The sequence below is a fragment of the Sabethes cyaneus genome, chromosome 2, assembly GCF_943734655.1.
Source record: "Sabethes cyaneus chromosome 2, idSabCyanKW18_F2, whole genome shotgun sequence".
NCBI lineage: Eukaryota > Metazoa > Arthropoda > Insecta > Diptera > Culicidae > Sabethes > Sabethes cyaneus.
Genome location: NC_071354.1, coordinates 141,620,997 through 141,641,256, shown reverse-complemented (window position 1 = coordinate 141,641,256; position 20,260 = coordinate 141,620,997). Strand labels below are relative to the sequence as shown.

Genomic DNA, 20,260 nt, shown 5'->3' with positions numbered 1-20,260 from the left:
ACTTTCAATATCCCGTGCTTATAGATTAATTATAAACGGAGATACTATAGTGACAACAAGCAGTTTTATGGAATATACAACGGCGTGTTCGTTGGTGGTAGGCAATGATAGCTACCGGCAGTGATGTCTCGGAGCGCAAAACTAGGTCCATTCTAAAATCAATACTAGGTCCATTCAAGATCATAAAAGGGGGTTAACATTTTTCAAGAATTTGAAGATTTTACTGGTTTTACTGAACTTTTAAATACCTAAATTGAAATTACACATATTTTAGCATGATTTTAAGAGTATTGTTTTATTTCAAACCAGAAGGGTTCCGGGTAGTAACAGTTTGAAAATACTCTATGGTGACTGCCAAAACGCTGAAAAACAGCTACTTTTAAATACGCGGCAATAAAGTAGTTTTGGCTATAATTTTAATTTAATTTTAGTATATTTACGTTCAGAAATGATTAAAGATAAACATAAAAGCTAAATACAGTACAAAGACTTGATAGTTATATCCTAAAATTCTTATTTAAAAATAGGTCCATTCAAGATCAGAATTCGACTAGGTCCATTTCAAAATCATTTACCCTACTCCTAGATTAACTTCCGTTCCGTGTTTTTCGGCAACATTGCCATTGAGGTGTTCATTGAACATTATCTGTTTTCGAAAATAAGAAGAATTTGTATGGCATTTTGGATGCCATATTAATGCGAATAGGCTGTCAAAAAGCTCAAATTCGATGCTGATCTGTATTTGCTTGAGAGTTCCTAGTATTTTGATTTGGGTAGGTTGCCTTACTAGGACCACGCTACCGAGTCTCATGATGGGACTTCCATCATAGCTTTACCGCTCGAGATAACACGTTTAATTTAACCGTTCGCTTAAGGTCTGCTGTTGTCGTAAGCCGCACTCACCATGTAGTGCGGACATCCACTAGGTTGAGAAAACAATGTTCCGTCTTAATAGTGGAACCACTGATTGTCAAGAGCCGCCCCTAACAATGGAAATATACCCTCAAGATTGGCAAGGCTATTTTTCATGCGAACACTCAGTGTTCACATGACGGACTCATGCCCTGTTGGCAAACGAGCTTGGTTTTCCCCGGAGTTTGTTACCCGATCAACACTAAGCTTACTCGTATCCCGGCTAGTATTACGAGGAGGTAGGAATAGGAATTGCTGTAGGTATCTTAAATAAGTGAATACAAAATATTGAACGACCATCTGCCAGCTTGAATTTCAAAATGGCACTAAGCATTGATTTATGATTTTTAGTAGTTACTTCCGTCATAAAATATCCATATTGTGAGGTTTTATTGCAAGATTTCCAACTGATCCGCGAGTTGAAAGCATTATGCCAAACCGTTACTCGGTTTGTTGGACTTGAAAATGCTGTTAAAAATTTATTTCTAACAACTTCCCCACCTTCATAACGTCATATTTAGTAATAAATTTCAAGTGCTCAACCGATCTATAAGCGTGAAAAGCAATTTACACATGTGTTAGTAGCTAGGATGCCTTTCAAGTATCCTTGACCAAATGCATTCAGTAGAAGCAATTAAACCTAAGTTTTATGGTACATATGCGGTATTTTATGCAATAAAAGTGTCAAAAATAGTCCCGAATGACCATGGTTTTTTATAAAACTTTTAAAGACTAACAAACGTTATATTTATTTTAGAACTTTGGCCTAGACTTGTTATAACTAATTAATTACATATTGAGTACTATTACACACACTGCCTACCAAATTGTTGTTTTATGGATGTGATGTCTACCTGAAATAAATGTTTTCTACAAGAAATAACTGCTATTGTTTCATTTTATTTCTTTATTTAAAACTGGTTTCTCTGTACAAAGTTGGAATGTTTTTTTTTTGTAATTTTTCCGAAATATATGACCTTGTTTTTACTTCTTTGAATTCCCTGAATAATTTCACATAAATTATACAAATATTATAAAAACATACTAAACAAAACGAGAACAGTGATCATAACAACTCAAAATTACTGAAGTTTGAAATGACTCTGATATTTACACACAAATTGCTCTTACACTATCTAGTTTTGTACGGTGTAAAAAATATTCTCTGCTAATTGCATTATTGAAAATTTGTACAAAATTGCAACATGTTTTGATATTGTGGTAACTTTTGCTACCTGACGATTTGAAATGTAGAGGGAAGCAAAGTGTTGGATGTACATTGCTTGAAAAGCTCGCTTCAGCAGCGCCGTACTCACGCGTCCCGTTTTCCATCGGCTTCCACCTGCCCTGGGTCGGACACTTGGCTGTCCTTTTCGATTGTGGTTGCCGCAGAGTCGACATTTTCGGACACGGTAGCCGTACCGTCCGACGATAGCATGCTGTTCAGTGTGGCTTCCGGTGTTGGTGGACATTTGGGCTCGTTGTCCAGTATTCGTTCGATTTCTGGCTCTGGTGAAGAGGTTTTCAAGCTATCAATAGAATGAGTCGGGGAGTGAGTTTGGTTACCTTCCAGGTTGAGGATCTCTATGGTTCCATCTTCCAGGGATGTAATTCTTGTTGTCATTTCTGTACTACAGTCGACAATTCCCGTTTCCGCGTCCCGAATAAGGTCTTCCGTTTCTTTGATAATATCATCGGCCATCTTGTCAGTATCGTCGCTAAAACTTTGAGCCTTTTTTAGTAAATTGTTTTTAAAATTTTCCAGGCTTTCATCCACGCTACTCTGCTTCGTGTCTTTTAACGGGATGATCTTGTAATCCGCACTGTCTCCGTTTTGACCGTTGGTCTGTGAAAGATCTTTTTCATTGATGTGATCGGCACTCTTTTTGACACCTCCCAGCACGCCGGTAATTTCGTTTGTCACATTTTGTACAGCTCCTTTTACGTGCTCTCCGGCTTCTGCAAAAATAGACAAAATAAATGAGAAAATATTAGTTTAGTATTTTGTGAATAGCGTAATGTTTTTAGTAACACATTCAAACAAAGACACGCTGCGCTGTTTTTGTCGGCAATAGGAAATACTTATAACTACTACTTATGACTTCTAAATCAACCGGAAAGTTAGGAAAACTCCTTTTAATTCTGCTACACTAAACATACGGATCTATACGGATAGAAGAAGATGATGGCAATAAAACTTTATTCACTATGAAATTATATAAATTAAGTGTCAGGAAAGTACAGGCAGCTATGAAAATGATCTGTAATATTGGTAATATTTTTAATTAACCGAAATAAGGGGTCAGAACATTCAATAATAAATATCACAATTTATAAGTACTTGTCGGTGTTTTATTCATAACTAAAGTTTAAAAGAACGACTCGAACACATCCACCTACTTCATACCAACTTCATGGTATATTATTGCAGATAGTTGCAAACAGTATAATAAAAGCTCTATATTTTTCCGCCAAACTGCAACCGCCACATCATTCGTGCAAGTATGTGATGAACATGTAGAGTGCATTTTCCGTTTCTTATAGTATCAGTGCAGCGGAACAACCGTTCCACCGACCTATTTATTTAGAGATCTATGTGAGCATTTCACTTGTCTTCTATTACCGGGGGAAATGTGGCTCTGACACACCGGACACCATCGTTCGAATATAGTTTGTATAACGGCAAAATAGCCACAATGAAAGCCGACCCACTGGCTTTATTTAGAAAAATGAACAAAAAAGTAGCAGCGAAAAGTTCACTTCAGGCGGGTTTTGAAAATTGCTGTGCATATATAGATATGGCTCTTATTCATAGTGAGTTCCTCTTTGAAATATCAAAATACCTACATCAAACAATAAAAACAAAAAAAAAAGTGTAACAAAATTTACTTTCTACATAACGTATCAGGTTACTTATTCAGGTTTTTCTCATTCAGCCATCATTAGAAATCCTAATATACATAAAAATACTAGGTATAATTTAGTTTTCACGTTGAAGACAAATACATAACATTTTCGCTGAGGTAGGAATAGGAGATTTCTGGACCTCAATTGCCTTTTTGGTGCATATAGATTGAGCTGCTGCACGATGCTCGGGGCATCAGTTTCCAAAATGTACACTAAGTTTTGGAGTTCTAAGAAGTCTGCTGTACTGCTGACAGTCTTAAACAGTTTGAAATCGTCCGTAAACAGCATGTGGCAATCATCCGGAAGCAAAAGCGTTATCTCATGGATAAATAGCATGAAGTGCAATGGTCCTAGATTGTTGCCCTGTGGAATACCGGAGAGAGTCGAGTAATATTCAGAATGCTTCACATTGAACATGCGTGCATTAGGTAGGATCGAAGCAATCTTACAATCCTCGCTTAAATCTCCGATCCTAACCCCGTTCCAATCACCTTTCAAATTCATGTTCCAATCCGCGTTCCAACCTATGTTCCAATCTCCATGAATTCATGCCAATTTCAAATAAAACTTCAAGTCCTTCCAAACAAACAGTTTTGTTGATTAGTAGCTTATTCAACCTTTGTATTGCTAATTACCGGGTAACAAGCGCTTGAGAAGCTGTTATACAACAAAAATGTTTGTTGGGTTCTTCAGCTCAAATTTCAAGTCCAGTTTTAAGTCTAGTTTAAAGTATAATTTTAGGTCCAATTTAATTTCAACTTTAAGTCTAATTTTAGTGCCATTTTATGTCCTATTTCAAGTCCCATTTCAAATCCTATTTCATGTCCAATTGCAAGTTATATTTCCAGTTCAGTTTTAAGCCCAACTTCAAATGAAATGTGAAGTCCAAGTTAAAGACCGAATTCAAATTAACGTCCTAATCTACTGTCAAGTACAATTTTAAGTTTTTTTTGCAAATTCAATTTCAAACCCTATAGTGGATCGAAGCTGGCGTACATTTTCAGCTTTTCCTGTACAATTTAATGTAGAAAACTCTTGTAGCCGGACTCGGAAGGCCAAAATTTTTAACCTATTTGCCCGGCCAAAGCATGCTTTTGACAGATCGATGTCCCACCTTCTGTTTAGATCTGGGCACGCCAATGAACCTGCTTAAATTCAACTTTGATTAACAATAATACTGAATTTAAAGTTTGAAAAATAAAGAAATTTATCAGAAAACATTAACATTTCCATTGATTCCGGATAATCTGCCAATACCGGTATTTTGTTCACCAATACCAAAATACCGGTTTTCACCAAAAGCTCCCAATATCGACAGCCCTAGTTCCAATGCCCGTTCCAATCTCTGCTTTAATCCCCGTTGCAATGTTCGTTCCAATCTCCGTTCCCATCGCCGATCCCATCCTCGTTCGAAACCCCGTTCCATTCTCCGTTCTAATCTCCGTTCCAATCACCGTTCCAATGCCATATCCAATCTTCGCTCCAATCCCAGTTCCAATCTCCGTACCAACCACCGCTCCAAACCACGTTCCAATCTCCGTACCAATCTCCGTACCAATCACCGTTCCAATCCCCGTTCCAATCTCTGTACCAATGTCCGTTCCAATCCCCATTCCAATCTTCGTTCCAAATTCTGTTCCAATCTTTGTTCTAATCTCCGTTCCAAACTCCGTTTCAAATTCCGTTCCAAACTCCGTTCCAATCTCCGTTCCAACCCCGTTCCAATCCTCGTTCCAATAATTGCTCATCACCAGGTTCAGGTTGACGCTATCTACACCGACCTGAGGGCTGCATTTGACCGTGTGGATCATGGAATACTTTGTGCTAAATTTAATAAACTAGGCGTCTCTGTTGCGTTGGTAGCTTGGTTAGAATCGTATCTACGCAACCGGAAAATTGCTGTAAAGCTGGGCTTATCCCAGTCTAGCTGGTTTACTAACAATTCTGGAGTTCCCCAAGGCAGTATTTTGGGACCCTTACTGTTTTCGCTATTTATCAACGATATTACAAAACTATTACCACCCGGCACACGACTATTGTATGCGGATGACACCAAAATTTATCAGCTTATTACTTCTTATGACGACTGCACTAGACTTCAGATGCTGATCAATTTGTTTTCTGACTGGTGCTGCCGCAACTACATGAGTTTGAGTATTGCGAAGTGTACTGCAATCAGCTTCCATCGTGAAAAACAGCCCTTAATGTTTGACTATCGTATTAATGGGATAGCGGTTGAACGCTGTGATGTGATCTCTGATCTCGGAGTTGTGCTGGACACACAACTAACGTTTAGGCAACACTATTCAATGATCGTAAACAAAGCAAATCGACAACTTGGTTTAATCCTGAGAGTCGGTAAGGAATTCGAGGACCCTGCGACTCTACGCATCCTCTATTGCTCTTTGGTGCGTTCAATTTTGGAGACAGCTTGCGCTGTGTGGGACCCGTATTACGACAACTGGGTAAAACGCATCGAGCGCGTGCAAAAACAGTTTGTTCGTAGGATATGCCGTACACTGCCATGGAGAGACCCTGACAATATGCCACCATACGCTAATCTCTGCCTCCTGCTTGGTATTACTACACTTGAACAACGACGAAAGGAAATAATGGCTCAAACGGCTCACAAAATTTTAACTGGTAGCTATGACTGTCCAAACATCCTCTCAATGCTACAACTACACTGCCCTCTGCGCCCACAACGCCATCAACGTTTGCTATGGTTAAATACTCATCGCACAAACTATGGCCAACAGGAACCTATCCGTCGCCTTGCTTCATCATACAACAGTGCTGCACACAACTTCAATTTTTGATTTTTCGTTATCTGTTGCCTGTAATGTGAATTGTTTGTAGTGAGTAAGTTATATCTATGTATTATTTATGTCAAAAAGATGCTGGGTTTTTGTGCCGGCTTGAAAATTGTCATCCATGATTTTCAAGGTGGCTTTTCCCAGCCATATTCATTAAGACACTCCAGTCGGATGAATTTAATAAATAAATAACAAAATAACAAATAACCTTTCCAATCACCGTTCCCAACCCCGTCATAATCCCCGTCCCAATCCCCGTTCCAATCTCCGTTCCAATACCCGTTCCAATCCTTGTTCCAGTCTCCATTCCAATTCCCAGTCCCATCTCCGTTCCAATTCCCGTTCCAATCGTTGTTCCAGTCTCCGCTCCAATTCCCGATCTAAACTCCGTTCCAATCTACGTTCCAACTCCGTTCCAAACTCCGTTCCAATCTCCGTTCCAACACCGTTCCAATCCCCGTACTAATCCCCGTTCCAATCGTTGCTCATCACCTTTCCAATCCCCGTTCCAAATCCCGTTCCAATCGCCGTTCCAATCTCCATTCCAATTCCCGTTTCTAACCTCGTTCCAGTCTCCGTTCCAATCCCAGTTAAAATCTTCATTCCAATCGCTATTCCGATCCCCGTTCCAATCACCGTTCCAATGTTTGTACCAATCTCCGTTCCAATTTCCGTTCCAATCTTTGTTCTAATCTCCGTTCCAAACTTCGTTCCAAACTTCGTTCCAATCCCCGTTCCAATAATTGCTCATCACCTTCCCAATCCCCGTTGCAATCCACGTTCCCAACCCCGTCATAATCTCCGTCACAATCCCTGTCACAATCCCCGTTCCAATCTCCGTTCCAATTCCCGTTCCAATTCCTGTTCCAATCCTTGTTCCAGTCTCCGTTCCAATCTCCGTTCCAATTCCCGTTCCAATCCTCGTTCCAGTCTCCGTTCTAATTCCCGTTCCAATCTCCGTTCCAATCTCCGTTCAAATCTCCGTTCCAAACTCCGTTTCAATCTTCGTTCCAATCTCCGTTCCAATCTCCGTTCCAACCCCGTTCCAATCCCCGTGCTAATCCCCGTTCCAATTATTGCTCATCACCATTCCAATCCCCGTTCCAAACCCCGTCCCAATCTCCATTCCAATCTCCGTTCCAATTCCCGTTCCCATACTCGTTCCAGTCTCCGTTCCAATCCCAGTTCCAATCCTCTTTCTAATCCTCATTCCAATCTCCGTTCTAATCCCCGTTACTATCTCCGTTCCAACCTTCGTTCCAATCCCCGTTATATTTTCCGTTCCAATTTCTGTTCCAATCCCGGTTCCAATCACAGTTCCAATCTCCGTTCCGAACCTCGTTCCAACCTCCTTTCCAATACCCGTTATAGTTCCCGTTTCAATTCCCATTCCAATCTCCGTTATAATGTCTGTTCCAATTCCCGTCCCAGTCCCTGATCTAATCCTCGTTCCCATCCCCGTTCTAATCCCCGTTATAATCTCCGTTCCAATCACCGTTCCAATCTCCGTTACAAACCCCGTTCCAACTTCCGTTCCAATCCCCGTTATAGTTCCCGTTCTAATTACCGTTCCAATCTCCGAACCAATCCTCGTTCCAATTCCTGTTCCAATTTCCGTACCAAACACTGTTCCAATCTCCGTTGTAATCCCTATTCCAATCTCCGTTCCAAGTCCCGTTTCAATCTTAGTTCCAAACCCCGTTTCAATTTTCATTCTAATTTCTGTTTCAATCCTCGCTCCAAACCTCCTTCCAATATCTACAAATTTTCTGAAAATTTTAATTCAGCTTTTTTGTTTTTCGCTTAGGGTTTTCCGTTTTCCATTGGCTGTTTACGAGCCAAAATCGAGTAATCATCATAAATCTTTATTTTTTTTTAATTTGATTGATTACAGTTACATACTTTGAAAATACAAATTTGAAATCCAGCTATATATCATCTAATATTCTTCCCAACACTGAAAACTAATGAATTTTAGATAGCAAGAATAAAATTACGCTGCCCCAGTGCTTGCTCCTCCTCCAAAATATTTTAACCTAATTGGAGGGCACCAAGGCACAGAAGTTTGCTCCCATTCATGAACAATATTTTCGGATAAGTTGCTGATTACCATCAGGAAGCAAGCGGAACCTAATTATTCATTTCCCATGACGTGGAAATGGTTGCATCCCAAATCAACCTGTTACTGACATTGGTAAAACATATCAAACCTCTACTGACAGTCAAGTCAACATTCGTGATTACATACTCGTTATTATAGTTGGAAAATAACTTTAGTTTCTTCCTAGACAAACCGAAGGGAAAAGGGAATGCTATACGCCTACAGATGACACGAAAGGTAGCGTGTTTGGGTAAATTGAGGACACCTGATCGAACAATATTGATTTTTTTTTATGGAAACGTTCGCCGACCCTTTAGATACCCGATATGAATTCCGAGAAAATTAAGTTCCAGCGTTGGATTGGATATCTACATCCAATGGGTTTAGGTACTTTTGTCCATCAAAAATAAAATTTATCGATTCGATTGCAGCTGTTTCAGCCTAGGTCAATGAAGTTTACTGTTACACAACTGGAACAGCATTGAGCAACTATTTGAAGCTTTGAAATTAACCATTTATTCAATATTTGATATTTCTAAAACATAGTAAATATTAAAAGGGCTTTGGAATAATTAGTTTTATTTATAACGTTATGTTTTTCTAGTAATTTATGAACGGAATCACCCGGATATTAAGGTATTGACTTACTTAAACTGATTAAATGGCAAAAGTTTCACCAACGGAGCGTTATCCAACTGCTTCTCTCATACTGTAGTACTAAGAAGATATAATTACAAAAAGGAACAAGAAATTTCAAATAGCGCATGCAGTGAACCGTGGAAAACTTTTCTCTAATTAAGTTCTTATTTTGATGCTTCCAAGACCATCACCAGCTGGTTGAAAATTGCGATTTCTTTAACACATTTTCTTTCGGGCGAGAATTTGATGTGCGTCGCTTCTCATGATACTATAATTTTCTACCATAATTTGATGCTTCCTGTCTGAACTCTATGGATGGCGATGGAAACGAGCTGGCTGTAAAATTTGACTGCCGTTAGCAGGAAAAGCGTGAGAAGTTTGCTCTTGCTAATAAGGTCTACCTACGAGGATTGCGTTGTGAGCAGTTTCGGGTGGTTTCGGAGTGAACGCTTCATCAGCCAACTCTTCGTAATGTATAACATAATAACTTTGGGAAATGGTGTATTTATTGTTATACAATTATATTCTCTTTCATATTACGACAATTGATTTAAACGATTATTGAATTGAATATTGATCCACTGTTGAAAATTTTTGTAATTGATATAAATAAATAGTCGAAGCTAATATTGTGACTAGAAAATAGTCTAATATAAAATATTCTAATATTGGATGGTTAGAATAAAATTATCCGGCAAACAAACACTACAAATCAGCCTAACATATAATGCCAGTCGTACGTGTGAAATGACGTGGAACCTGGTGGAAACATTTTCATGCTGAATGAATAAATTCATCGTATCCCCTGATATTGGCCACCGTTGCGTTCCATCACAAAACCCGCTCGCTTTGCCAAGCAACTACCGGCTGGTTAGCACAGGTTGTACATAATTCGGCTTGCCTGGAACATTGGCCCTTCTCACACAGTCATCAGCCGATGGTTGATAAGCTGGTTGCTAAAAATAAAGACGCAAAAACGTTGACCTTTTGCCGGTGTTACGAGCTAATGATGAGGTTTTCACTCACCGAGCACACAAAGGGACAGGGAACGACCAGGCGAAAAAAAGCAATCAATCAAATTTATACAAACGCACAAAGAAACCCATTGCGGTTCATTTTCGTTTTGAAGTTTTTGGGAAAAGGGCTGTCAATTCGGGTTTACGTGGTTAAACATGAAGCAAATCATTACTAAAGTGAAAAGCAAATAACTGCATAGATTTTTCAATATTATACTGCTTTACAAAAAACTCCTATGAAAAAGACGGAACAATTGTGGAATTTGATTAATCAAGCTGAGCTGAGAGTCGAATTGAAAATAACTATGTTATATAGATATTTGACACAGGATCGACCTAGGATTAATAAAACATGCAGATAGTAAATTTTCTGTTCCACTAGCTTTACTGCTTTTTTCCTTCTTCTCTCGTTTGGATCACATTTCTATCGATTGCGGGAAGCAATTTTCGACTAAGATGTCAACCGTTCGGTAGAATATTGATACCACTCTGTAGGTCTGACTTTCACGATTACCCTTTTTATTCTGTGATTTTCATGGATTTCTCTTTTATAGTTTGCCCTTCATTACAGCGATTGCTCCTCTGCTGTCCGTACCCGTCCGTTGTGTGCTCCTAGTTTTGGGTCCCCTTAAGAGGATTTTATTATGCAGCTAAAATCAGTTCTCGCCAGTGAAATGTCTGAATAAATTTTCGTTTGTTGCAATATACCTATATCAGAGTAGATATTGGTTCCTTCTAAGCAATATAGAGGCTAGTGGCTATGATTTGGAAATAAACTTATTAATTGATCGTTCTATTTAAATACAGGTTGTTTGAAAAGTATTGAACGCGAAATTGAATTGATCCGGTCTTGAACACAGTCTTTTCTTCAAAGTACACAAAACTATTGATCCAAAACAGCAATGAATTAGAAATTCTGTGTACTACTTCAGATTGTGTGGCTTATGTAAATAATAAAAATTGATTAACGGATTTAAAGTGAAACAAATTATTTATCATTATTTCGGCTGGTAAATAGCTAAATAATGCGTACTGTCGGTGCCTTGTGTACCTATAGCCAAAAATTGACCCTACAGTGCACAATGGAAAAAAACGAGCTCGTAATCCTAATAATTAGGAGCCGCTAATTTATAATCATACAAGATATACCTTTTCCCATGTTCGATTGGGGATTGTCCAATCTTGTACAGACCTTGGTAAGACATCCATTTTGCCCTATTATCCTCAAAAATTATGGTAAAAGCTAATTAAACAATATAAAACCTTATTTGCCGCTCGAGAAATGAACTCAAATAGCTTCCAAATGCTGTCGAAACATCATAAGAATTAAACCCCATCCGTTCCAAACTGTGCGAAATGCAAGAAGCGTTTATTTTGCCCATTTCACCCCTAATTTATATTTATTTTCCATTTCTGTTCATTGAACCTGGTGTTAAAATCAACACTAAATATTCCATCAATATTGTTTTGAAGGCCCATCTGCTTCCCATTGTCAAAAAAACACCACAAGAATGCTTCATCGTGCTTCCAACAAGATTCTGCACCATCTCACCAGGCTAAAGCTACTTAAGCTTGGAGTGAGGCCCATTTTCCGGGTTTTATTTCTTTGCAGGAGCGACCTGCCCTTTCGCCTGATTCGAATGTTCTCGACTTCTTTGCATGGTGTTACATGCTAGGCAAACTTGGGAGTACTAAAGGATTGACTATGGATACCTTCAAATAACGCACAGTGGGCAGAATCGACCGAAAAAACGAAACTTTTTGTTGCCGCTGTTTTTATGAGGTAAAAAGTGACTTTCTTATGTAAAAAATCACGAGAAATCGATTGGTGATCCAACGCACAGAAATGACGAGAAGTAGCCCATTTTGTCCCATTTACACCTGTTTTCTAACAGTTTTGAAAGAATCATGTACAAACTCTCACCAAAGTGAGATTCTATGGTAAGGAGAAAAAAGAACGTTGGGAAATAGGTATACCAACAATTTTATTTTAACATAACATAATCTACTAGTCTGTTTTGCCCCATTTTCCACAAGGTTTTTGTACTACAGGCAAAATACCAATTCGATACTTTTATCTGAGATTTTCAAGAAGGCATGACTGTTGTGCAGGTTGGAACAGTCAGAATATCGAATGACGATGAAGTTTCTCACAAAAATGTCGTGTAAGGGAATGTTTTACCATGTTTTACCCTACAACTCATACTGAAATCTGATAAAGTATTGATAGGAAAACGAGCAACTGTAAAAGTGTTTCGATTTCGTTCAAATTTGGTGTGCTTGTTCCTAATCAAAACATTTTAGTATCATTTTTTTGATGGACGCTTAGGGTATAAAAAATATAAAAAGATAAAAAGTACAAAAAGTATAGTAGGGTGTTACTATCTGCATGTCTATTGATCCTAGGTCGATCCTGTGTCAGCAAATATCTATATAACAAAGTTATTTTCAATACTTTTTACACAGTAATAAAGGTCTGGAGGAACGTACCATTTGTTTGTGTTAGCAGCGCAATAAATAAACAACGTCAATCCTGCACAACATTCTACGGGCATAAAAAAAGCATAAACTTTGTTTTGTACAACGATGATACTAATACTCCTATACTTTTTAGCATATTACGAACATAAACGTGTCGTGTTTGCCATACCTAAGTAATAGAGTACATCGACCCTGTTACGCAGGTTGAGAATCAAGGACCGGTTCTTCAATATAAGCATCATCAACGTGCAGAACCCTTACATCAGAAGTATCATTGACATCATTGACGTCATATCCTGTCGATGCGCTAACGTCCACTGCCTAGTGATGGTTAAGATGCGTCCAAAACTCTCCGTTGTGAATAACATTCGGCAATTCGAGGGACCGAATGAAAACCTGAGTGAATGTGAAGGGCGTCGGCACTGACCTGCGGAGAGTGACTTAACACGTGATAAAATAGGACGACATAAACGTTGTAGGGAAAACTTGAGAGTAGGAGAGGATTTTCTCCTCTTTAGAAAAATTTGCAAAAGATTTTCTTTCAGTGTTATTTTTCTCTGAAAATACTAAATTTTTTCTGTAATTTAACATCGATAAGTGACTTAACGAAAAATGGCATTCGAAAACCTACAAGTGTTGTACATTATACAGCAGCGCGAGTACTCGAGAGAAAATACCAATCCAACGTCATAAAAGTACTCATACTCACCCGCTATTCTGATGAATGATTTTAACCCATATTCTAGCATTATCTACCACAGCTCATTTTGCTTGACTAAATCGAACGCCGCCTTAAAGTACGCAAACAGTTAAGTCCATAAGTTGTACTCCTAGAGCTTATCTAGTAGCTGACGTAGGGTAAACATCTCATCCATGGGTTTGGGGCGACCCTCTCGAAAACTAGCTTAGTACTCGCCAATAAAGGACTCCGCTAACGGTTTCAGTCTACAGAACAGTATACCTAATAGACAGAATTGAGAAATGTTATACTTGGAAGGTTTTTCCATTAAACTTGCTTTTTTAAAACTAGGGCAAATGAGACCATCCAACTATCTTCCGGCATTTGTTCTTCCACCCACCAGCTCAAGACGATTCGGTGAATAGCTACGTAAAGTGCTCGCTCACCGCTCACCGTTCAACCAGGACACCGTCCTTCCCAGCAGCCGTTTTTCAATTCATCAATTGCCTTTTTAACCGCCTCCTGTGACGATGGTTCCATAGCTTGACCTTCGTTCACAATTCATATCCTTTTCCTGCTATTCTCCGCGTTTACCTCCCTATTCAACAGCGGCTGGAAGTACTCCTTCCACCTGACCGCATACATTTGGGATGACATGTCGCCACTCTGTATAAAGTCACTCAATATAACCTGTGAAATCCAGTGATGCTAGCGCCAATACTTGTCTAGTAGTTATAAGTACTGTTGTTCAGAAGCGTAGCCGCAGTGAGTAAATATGTGACTCCCGACTTAGTTCTTCTCATCTGTCACTCTTTGGCATTCGGCATTAAACCAGCTGTTATGCTGTCTTCCACGCAAATGCTTATAACCTCCTCCACAACCTATTTGCATCGTCTTCGCCTTCTTCCTTCTGTTCTGCGGTTTGTTGAAGCTTTCTAAATCTTGCGCGAATCTTACACACGGTAAGATATTTTTCAAAGCGGGATCCTGAAATCTAGGGTACGGGAGGGTATTCCCAGCACGCTACTAAATTCGGCATACATTAGCTTTTTTTGCAGCGCTTTCCCAAATAAAAACTTTGCCGCTATATAACAATACTGAAACGAATGTAGCACTCATAGCCTTTAATGTGTTATAACTATTTTCAAAAAAATGTAAGTAATTTGCTAAATTTTGTTCAATAAACATCAAAACCACTGTTTTTCAACTGGCACGTAATCAGGCTGAAAAAACCACCAGCAATCGCTTACGCGTATCCGCTCTTGATGATGTTTTGGAAAACACACAATTATGATCACGTTTATTTATTCTAGAAACTAAAAAGCTGTCAATATGGTATCACAGAACAATTCTACTTCTTTTCATCACGGAAGAACACAAAAATACCCTTCTGATATGAAAATATAAATCAATTTTCATTGACTAGCACTTGCAGCATTTTGTTTTTAATTTCAGCATATGGTGCTCTATTTACACTACTACCAATGTGTGAGGCAGTTACTCCTGACACTATTCTATCGTGTTGACATAGCTAGTATTTGAGTGACGACCGCTTGCTTGGTGCTGTGGTCACTGCAAAACTAGTTATCTTCAAAGAGCCGGTATATAGGCTATACCGACAGGTTATCAATCGGTCTCTCTTTTGATCTGTTTTTGAAAAGCATTTAATCCCTGTGCTGGCTATTTCGGCCGGTCGGATCTAAAAAACACAGACACCACTGTAGAAAATGGGCTCAATTTAGCAGCAGCGATTTAATCATTTCTCGCGACTATAACTCAAATTTAGTAGCGTTTCATTAAGACCAAAATACACGCCGATATTCCGTAAATATTATTCTATCAACTGGTATAAAAATCTTGTTTCGAATAAATATGGTTTCAGCGTAATTCCTGAATATTGTTTAGGCTACCGCTTAATGGGCTGGAAATACCCTCCTGTACCCTATATCTTATCATTATAGGTTTGTATGTATCATAAATATTAAGCCCCTTCACTTTTGAGCCCACAACAATTTCTGCCTCGGAAAAGGGAGTGTTTGTGGGCTGTAGCTCAGGTTAACATGCGTTAGCCTAAGCTTTATGTTAAGCGTGCAGTGAGCAAGCTAAAATTCTAGTCAGGAAAACATAGCTTTCTGTCCGGAGCTTCGATCAAAGTCAATATTTGATTCTCGAGAAAACCGTACTGCGCATATCATGCAATCTTTTTTTCGTTGAAATAGTCATTAGGTAGTTGAAGCAAAGGATTTTTTGAGAATCGAATCAAATATGTATTTAAATTTTAAAAGATAAAATACACCCAGTAAAACAGCAAACAAACGACTTGTTTTCCTACTCACGCGGAATTCTATGCGGAATGAAATACGCGCGCAAATATTTTATAGTATTCGGTAGGGTTGTTGGTAAACAAAAACTGAGATTTACTCTATCTGATAGCATGAAAACACGCAGCGTACATAATAACCCAAACTACCTTTTTACGATAATGGGTTCAATATATCTTGATTATACGAAAAACGAGTACCCTCTAGTCACGCCCTTCCCGCTGAGATAGAGCTATGTCAGTAGATCCTAGTGAAATATAATAATGCGCAAATTAACGAAGACATCGAAACAATCATTTCAGAAGCAAAAATCATAAAAACAGAAATATTGTTTATCTAGAAATATTACGATTTAAGTTGAACCTTATAACAATTCATTCCCACATTTATTTTAATTTCGACTGCGATAATTTTTTCTCAGACGATATATCAAGGAGGGTTGGGTGCACTTGATGAGACAGCTGGCATATGTCAGAGAAGAATTTTATTAAAATGCGTATATTTATTTTATTGTTAAAATAAATGACATGGAAAGCGAAGCCTATGCAATCGCCATTCATGCTGACTGCGTTAAAAATTCACTTTTTCCGACTTTTCCGCGTATGTTAATTGGGGCACCGATAGCCATGGTGATAATGAGCGGACCAATATAGAATGTTTGTAGGTATACCTAATGAAAATAATTCGTGCAAATCCAAAGTCGAGTTTTTGTAACTCATATAAAAATCGGAGCACTTTTAAATTTTGATGTCTTTTTTCATGGAATTGCAGTAAGAATAGTTGTAGTATCCAGTATAGTATTATGTATGGCAATTCCACCCATTTCACAAAAAATTAATGCAACGTTGATCGTTTCTGAACTCAAATTAAATCACAACAAATTAGTTAGAGGAAACTCCCAACCGGTAGCCGATTAGAATACGTCAAACTTCTAGACAAACTACTAAATTGCACTAACCATGTATAGCGGTTTCCCCTGCTTGCAGAACTTCGGTGGCTGCTTTGCTGGCAGTTTCTTTGGCCGTTGCCACAATTCCTCCCGGACCGCCACCGTTGATTAGTGGTGAACTGCTTGCACAACCCATGTCGATTTGTCTGCGGTTTACTGTTCTCCTATTTCCCGGGCCACTGCTGCAATCACTTCCTTAATTAGTGGCGATTTGTTTGTTTGCACAGTGCAATTTTCTGTAGTGGCTTTTCGGACACGCTCGAACAAACTTTCACACAATGGTTTTTTGTTTTTTCTGGTACGCCACTTAATGTTTTGTCTTTTTCGCTGTTTCAAAATATACTGACTGCTCTCCCTTTCCCTGTAAGGACACAAAAAGAGATTTGTATTTTTAGACTGTTGTCGGAGTTTCATAAAAACGTTCATGGGAAATACATGTAAATACAACCTGTGCTTACTTAACGACATTGCAAGTGGGTGGAAAATTAGAAGATGTTATCGCTACCAATGAGTCACATGGAAAAACTAGGCCAACGTCTAGTAGGTCAGAAGCTATAATTAAGGGTAAAATACCAGCGCCGGTGTATCAAGGACTGTGCCATAGGGGACAATCTTCTTTATATTTGTTTTCTCGCATTATAATTATGTCCTTTGTTGCCATAAAACCACTAATGTTTGATGTCCTAAATTATAGAATTTAATTAAATTATAGAATATTCGTTTAGTAATATAAAGTTCATTGAGGTAATCGATTAAAGGGACATGTCCGATGAGTAATTTAAAAAACACATTTTTAAACACTTTTTGTCGGTCATGTCTCCTTAATCGTATTTTCTTCCAATGATTCGGAAAATACCCATGACAGCAATCCAAATGCTCAATTGTTCATTCGAAACATATGTTCAAAAAAAAATTTTTAAACGGAAAATATTCGTGGTGCTCCTCAAGGTGAGGTTTGGAAACGCTACTGAATTTTCGAAACATGCATTGGGTGGCAATCATACTCGCCTATAGAAGTGAGGAAACTAATGGCGCTGAGTGGAAAATCCCACCCTTCTGCTATGATGTTAAATTGGCGCTCGATTATTTAACTGGAACGGACGTACCGGTGTGATGCCAACAATGGACGAAATCAACAGTATATGAAGCACGATTTTATCACAACAATTAGAGCTTACCACACAAATAACAACACATTCCCCGCTATTTGATAAGACTATTTTAATTGGAAACATATTGTTTCAGAGAGATTAACGTATTTTGTTGTCATGCTTTAAATACATTTTATTATTTCAAATCAAACTATAAGTGGTATCGACTTTAATTATGTTAGTCTAAACAAAATCCTAACGAAGCATGCAAATCTGATAAGTAGTGTCATCGTGGCAGATGAAAGTCGAATAACGACGTCGTTTCATTAAGGAGCCGCACCTGTTTCGCAATTTACGCTGTAATTAGTGCAATGAAGTGGTAATACCAGCATGGATTTTTACGTAGTGCTCGTGTTTGTAACACAGACTAATAGACGTAACACTTGAGTTTCGTTCCATCGCATAAAAAAACAATATATAATTTCGAATTTCCATTTAAGCTAAACTGAAATGGCAATTACTATCGCCTGCGCTGACAGTGCATTCGGATAATATAAGAGTAAATCATTTCATGAGCTTTCCATAAACTTTTGTTTTGGGCATAAAAACTGCTTTTGAAATCCGTGAAATCAATGTTTCGTGTTTGAACCTTAACGGGAAACTAGCAGTCATTAATTTTTCGTCGTAGAGCCCAATTTCGGAGGCAGTTTTTGGGCCCAAAAGCGGGGTTTTGTTTATTGAAATGTATTCACTAGAATCTGAACACAGCGAATATATTTTCATGAACAAAATTTTTGTTTCAAACAAAAAAACTGCTTTTGAAATTTGCAGAATCGGTGACGACTAATTTCACCTTAAATACCAGAATATCGCACAAATAAAATAGTAGAAGAAGAGTCATCGAAGCAACACTTACTAGGTTCGTAGCTTGTTACTTTTTCACCTCTCAGCTTGGTGTGCTTGGATCCTCGGGTTGAATCGAGCCATAGTGGGAGCCAATTATACTCGGACTTGAGCCCAACTATTCTCTGAGACCCCCCTGATTCGCCGATATCGCGTAAACCTTGAACAACACAGGACTGATAAAAAGCAATGTGTAAATCTTCTCAATGGTGCTCTTCTGTACGACTTCATAATGTGCCAAGAATTTTTTTCAAGCCATATTGGTGGATAGCATATGTTTAAATACAGAAATCCCCCGAATAAGGCGATGGGTGGTGCTGTATGCACACCGCGATATCTTAACTGTCCATTAACCAATAAAATTGATTTTTGGTAGTTGACTAGGTTATACCAGATCCTAACAATGTACCAAAAACCAACTTTATTGATTAATGGTCAACTAAGAAATCGCCGGGGGTGTACACCACCACCCACCGCCTTATTCGGGGGACTGCTGTATGTGCGAAAGTTTGTACTGCAGCTTTAACACCGTCAGGAACAAGCATGTCTTCCCGGTAAATACCGGATAATACGTCATTCATGCTATGCTGATCAGCTCTACGGAAGCTGGGAGACAGCAGCGGGATGTTCATTAAAATCGCTTACGAGCTTATCCTCCATAGAGACAATCTAAGAAGGATGGTGTGGCGCTGGCTCTATTAGCGGACATGGTACATTTGAGATGAATGGGGGCTCATCATGTGAGCTTACAAAGTAAAGGTTCTTTTCGTTAACTAGAAAAAAAGTAAAGCCTAAGGTACAACATTCCGTTTTCGGATCTTGACTTTCTGTTTTTTATACAGCATATTCCGTAGATAACTATAAGAGTACAAGACAGTTGTGGGGTTGGTGCTGCGATCCTATTGACTGGCTTGTAAGACCAGTGCAGTGACTGACACTTATCAGCAGGAAAAGCTGGCTAAACATACAAGGAAAGCAAGCCGCCTGAAGCTTGAAATCCTGGGGCTAAGCGAGGTCCGCTGGCCGGGTACTGGCGCACACAACACATTATCCGAGCAAGTCTTGCTCTACTCTTGCTTACGAGGTGAAGATGCTGCTCAAGGAAGAGGCGGCGGATTTCTATAGAGCTCAGGGCCAACAGAGCTCATGCAACCCTGATGAAGTGGGAACCGATAAACGAAAACATAATCGTGGTCATCGTACTGCAATCCAGTGCTATGCGCCAATAGATGCGGTCGACCTGCAGAAGAAAGAGAGTTGCTACAATCAGCTGAACAGTGTAGTTGATCAAATCCCGAAAGGGGGCATTCATTTCCACTTGTCGATTTTAACTCGAAGATTGGCTCAAACAACGCGGTTCTTGAATGCGTCATAGGACGTCCTGGGCTAGGAGCGATGAGCGTAAACTGTCAAGTGGGTTTCCCGCGACGGCCGAACAGAAAACT

At 38.9% G+C, this 20,260-nt stretch overlaps 1 protein-coding gene across 1 annotated transcript; it reads right to left on the bottom strand.

The window, feature by feature from the left end:
* Positions 1-2,224: 2,224 nt before the first annotated feature.
* LOC128736096 (uncharacterized) lies at positions 2,225-16,957 on the bottom strand. Its single transcript, XM_053830576.1, has 2 exons — positions 16,831-16,957; positions 2,225-2,871 (listed from the first exon to the last, which is right to left on the bottom strand). Exons 1-2 carry the CDS (start codon positions 16,955-16,957, stop codon positions 2,225-2,227), a joined length of 774 nt encoding a protein of 257 aa, XP_053686551.1.
* Between the last annotated feature and the right edge of the window lie 3,303 nt (positions 16,958-20,260).

Excerpts from the sequence above, each read along its gene's own strand:
- LOC128736096 (XM_053830576.1), bottom strand. The coding sequence starts at position 16,957 with ATGGGTTGTGCAAGCAGTTCACCACTAATCAACGGTGGCGGTCCGGGA. Across the intron at positions 2,872-16,830 it reads AGGGGAAACCGCTATACATG|AAGCCGGAGAGCACGTAAAA; the intron begins GTTAGTGCAATT and ends CTATTTTTGCAG.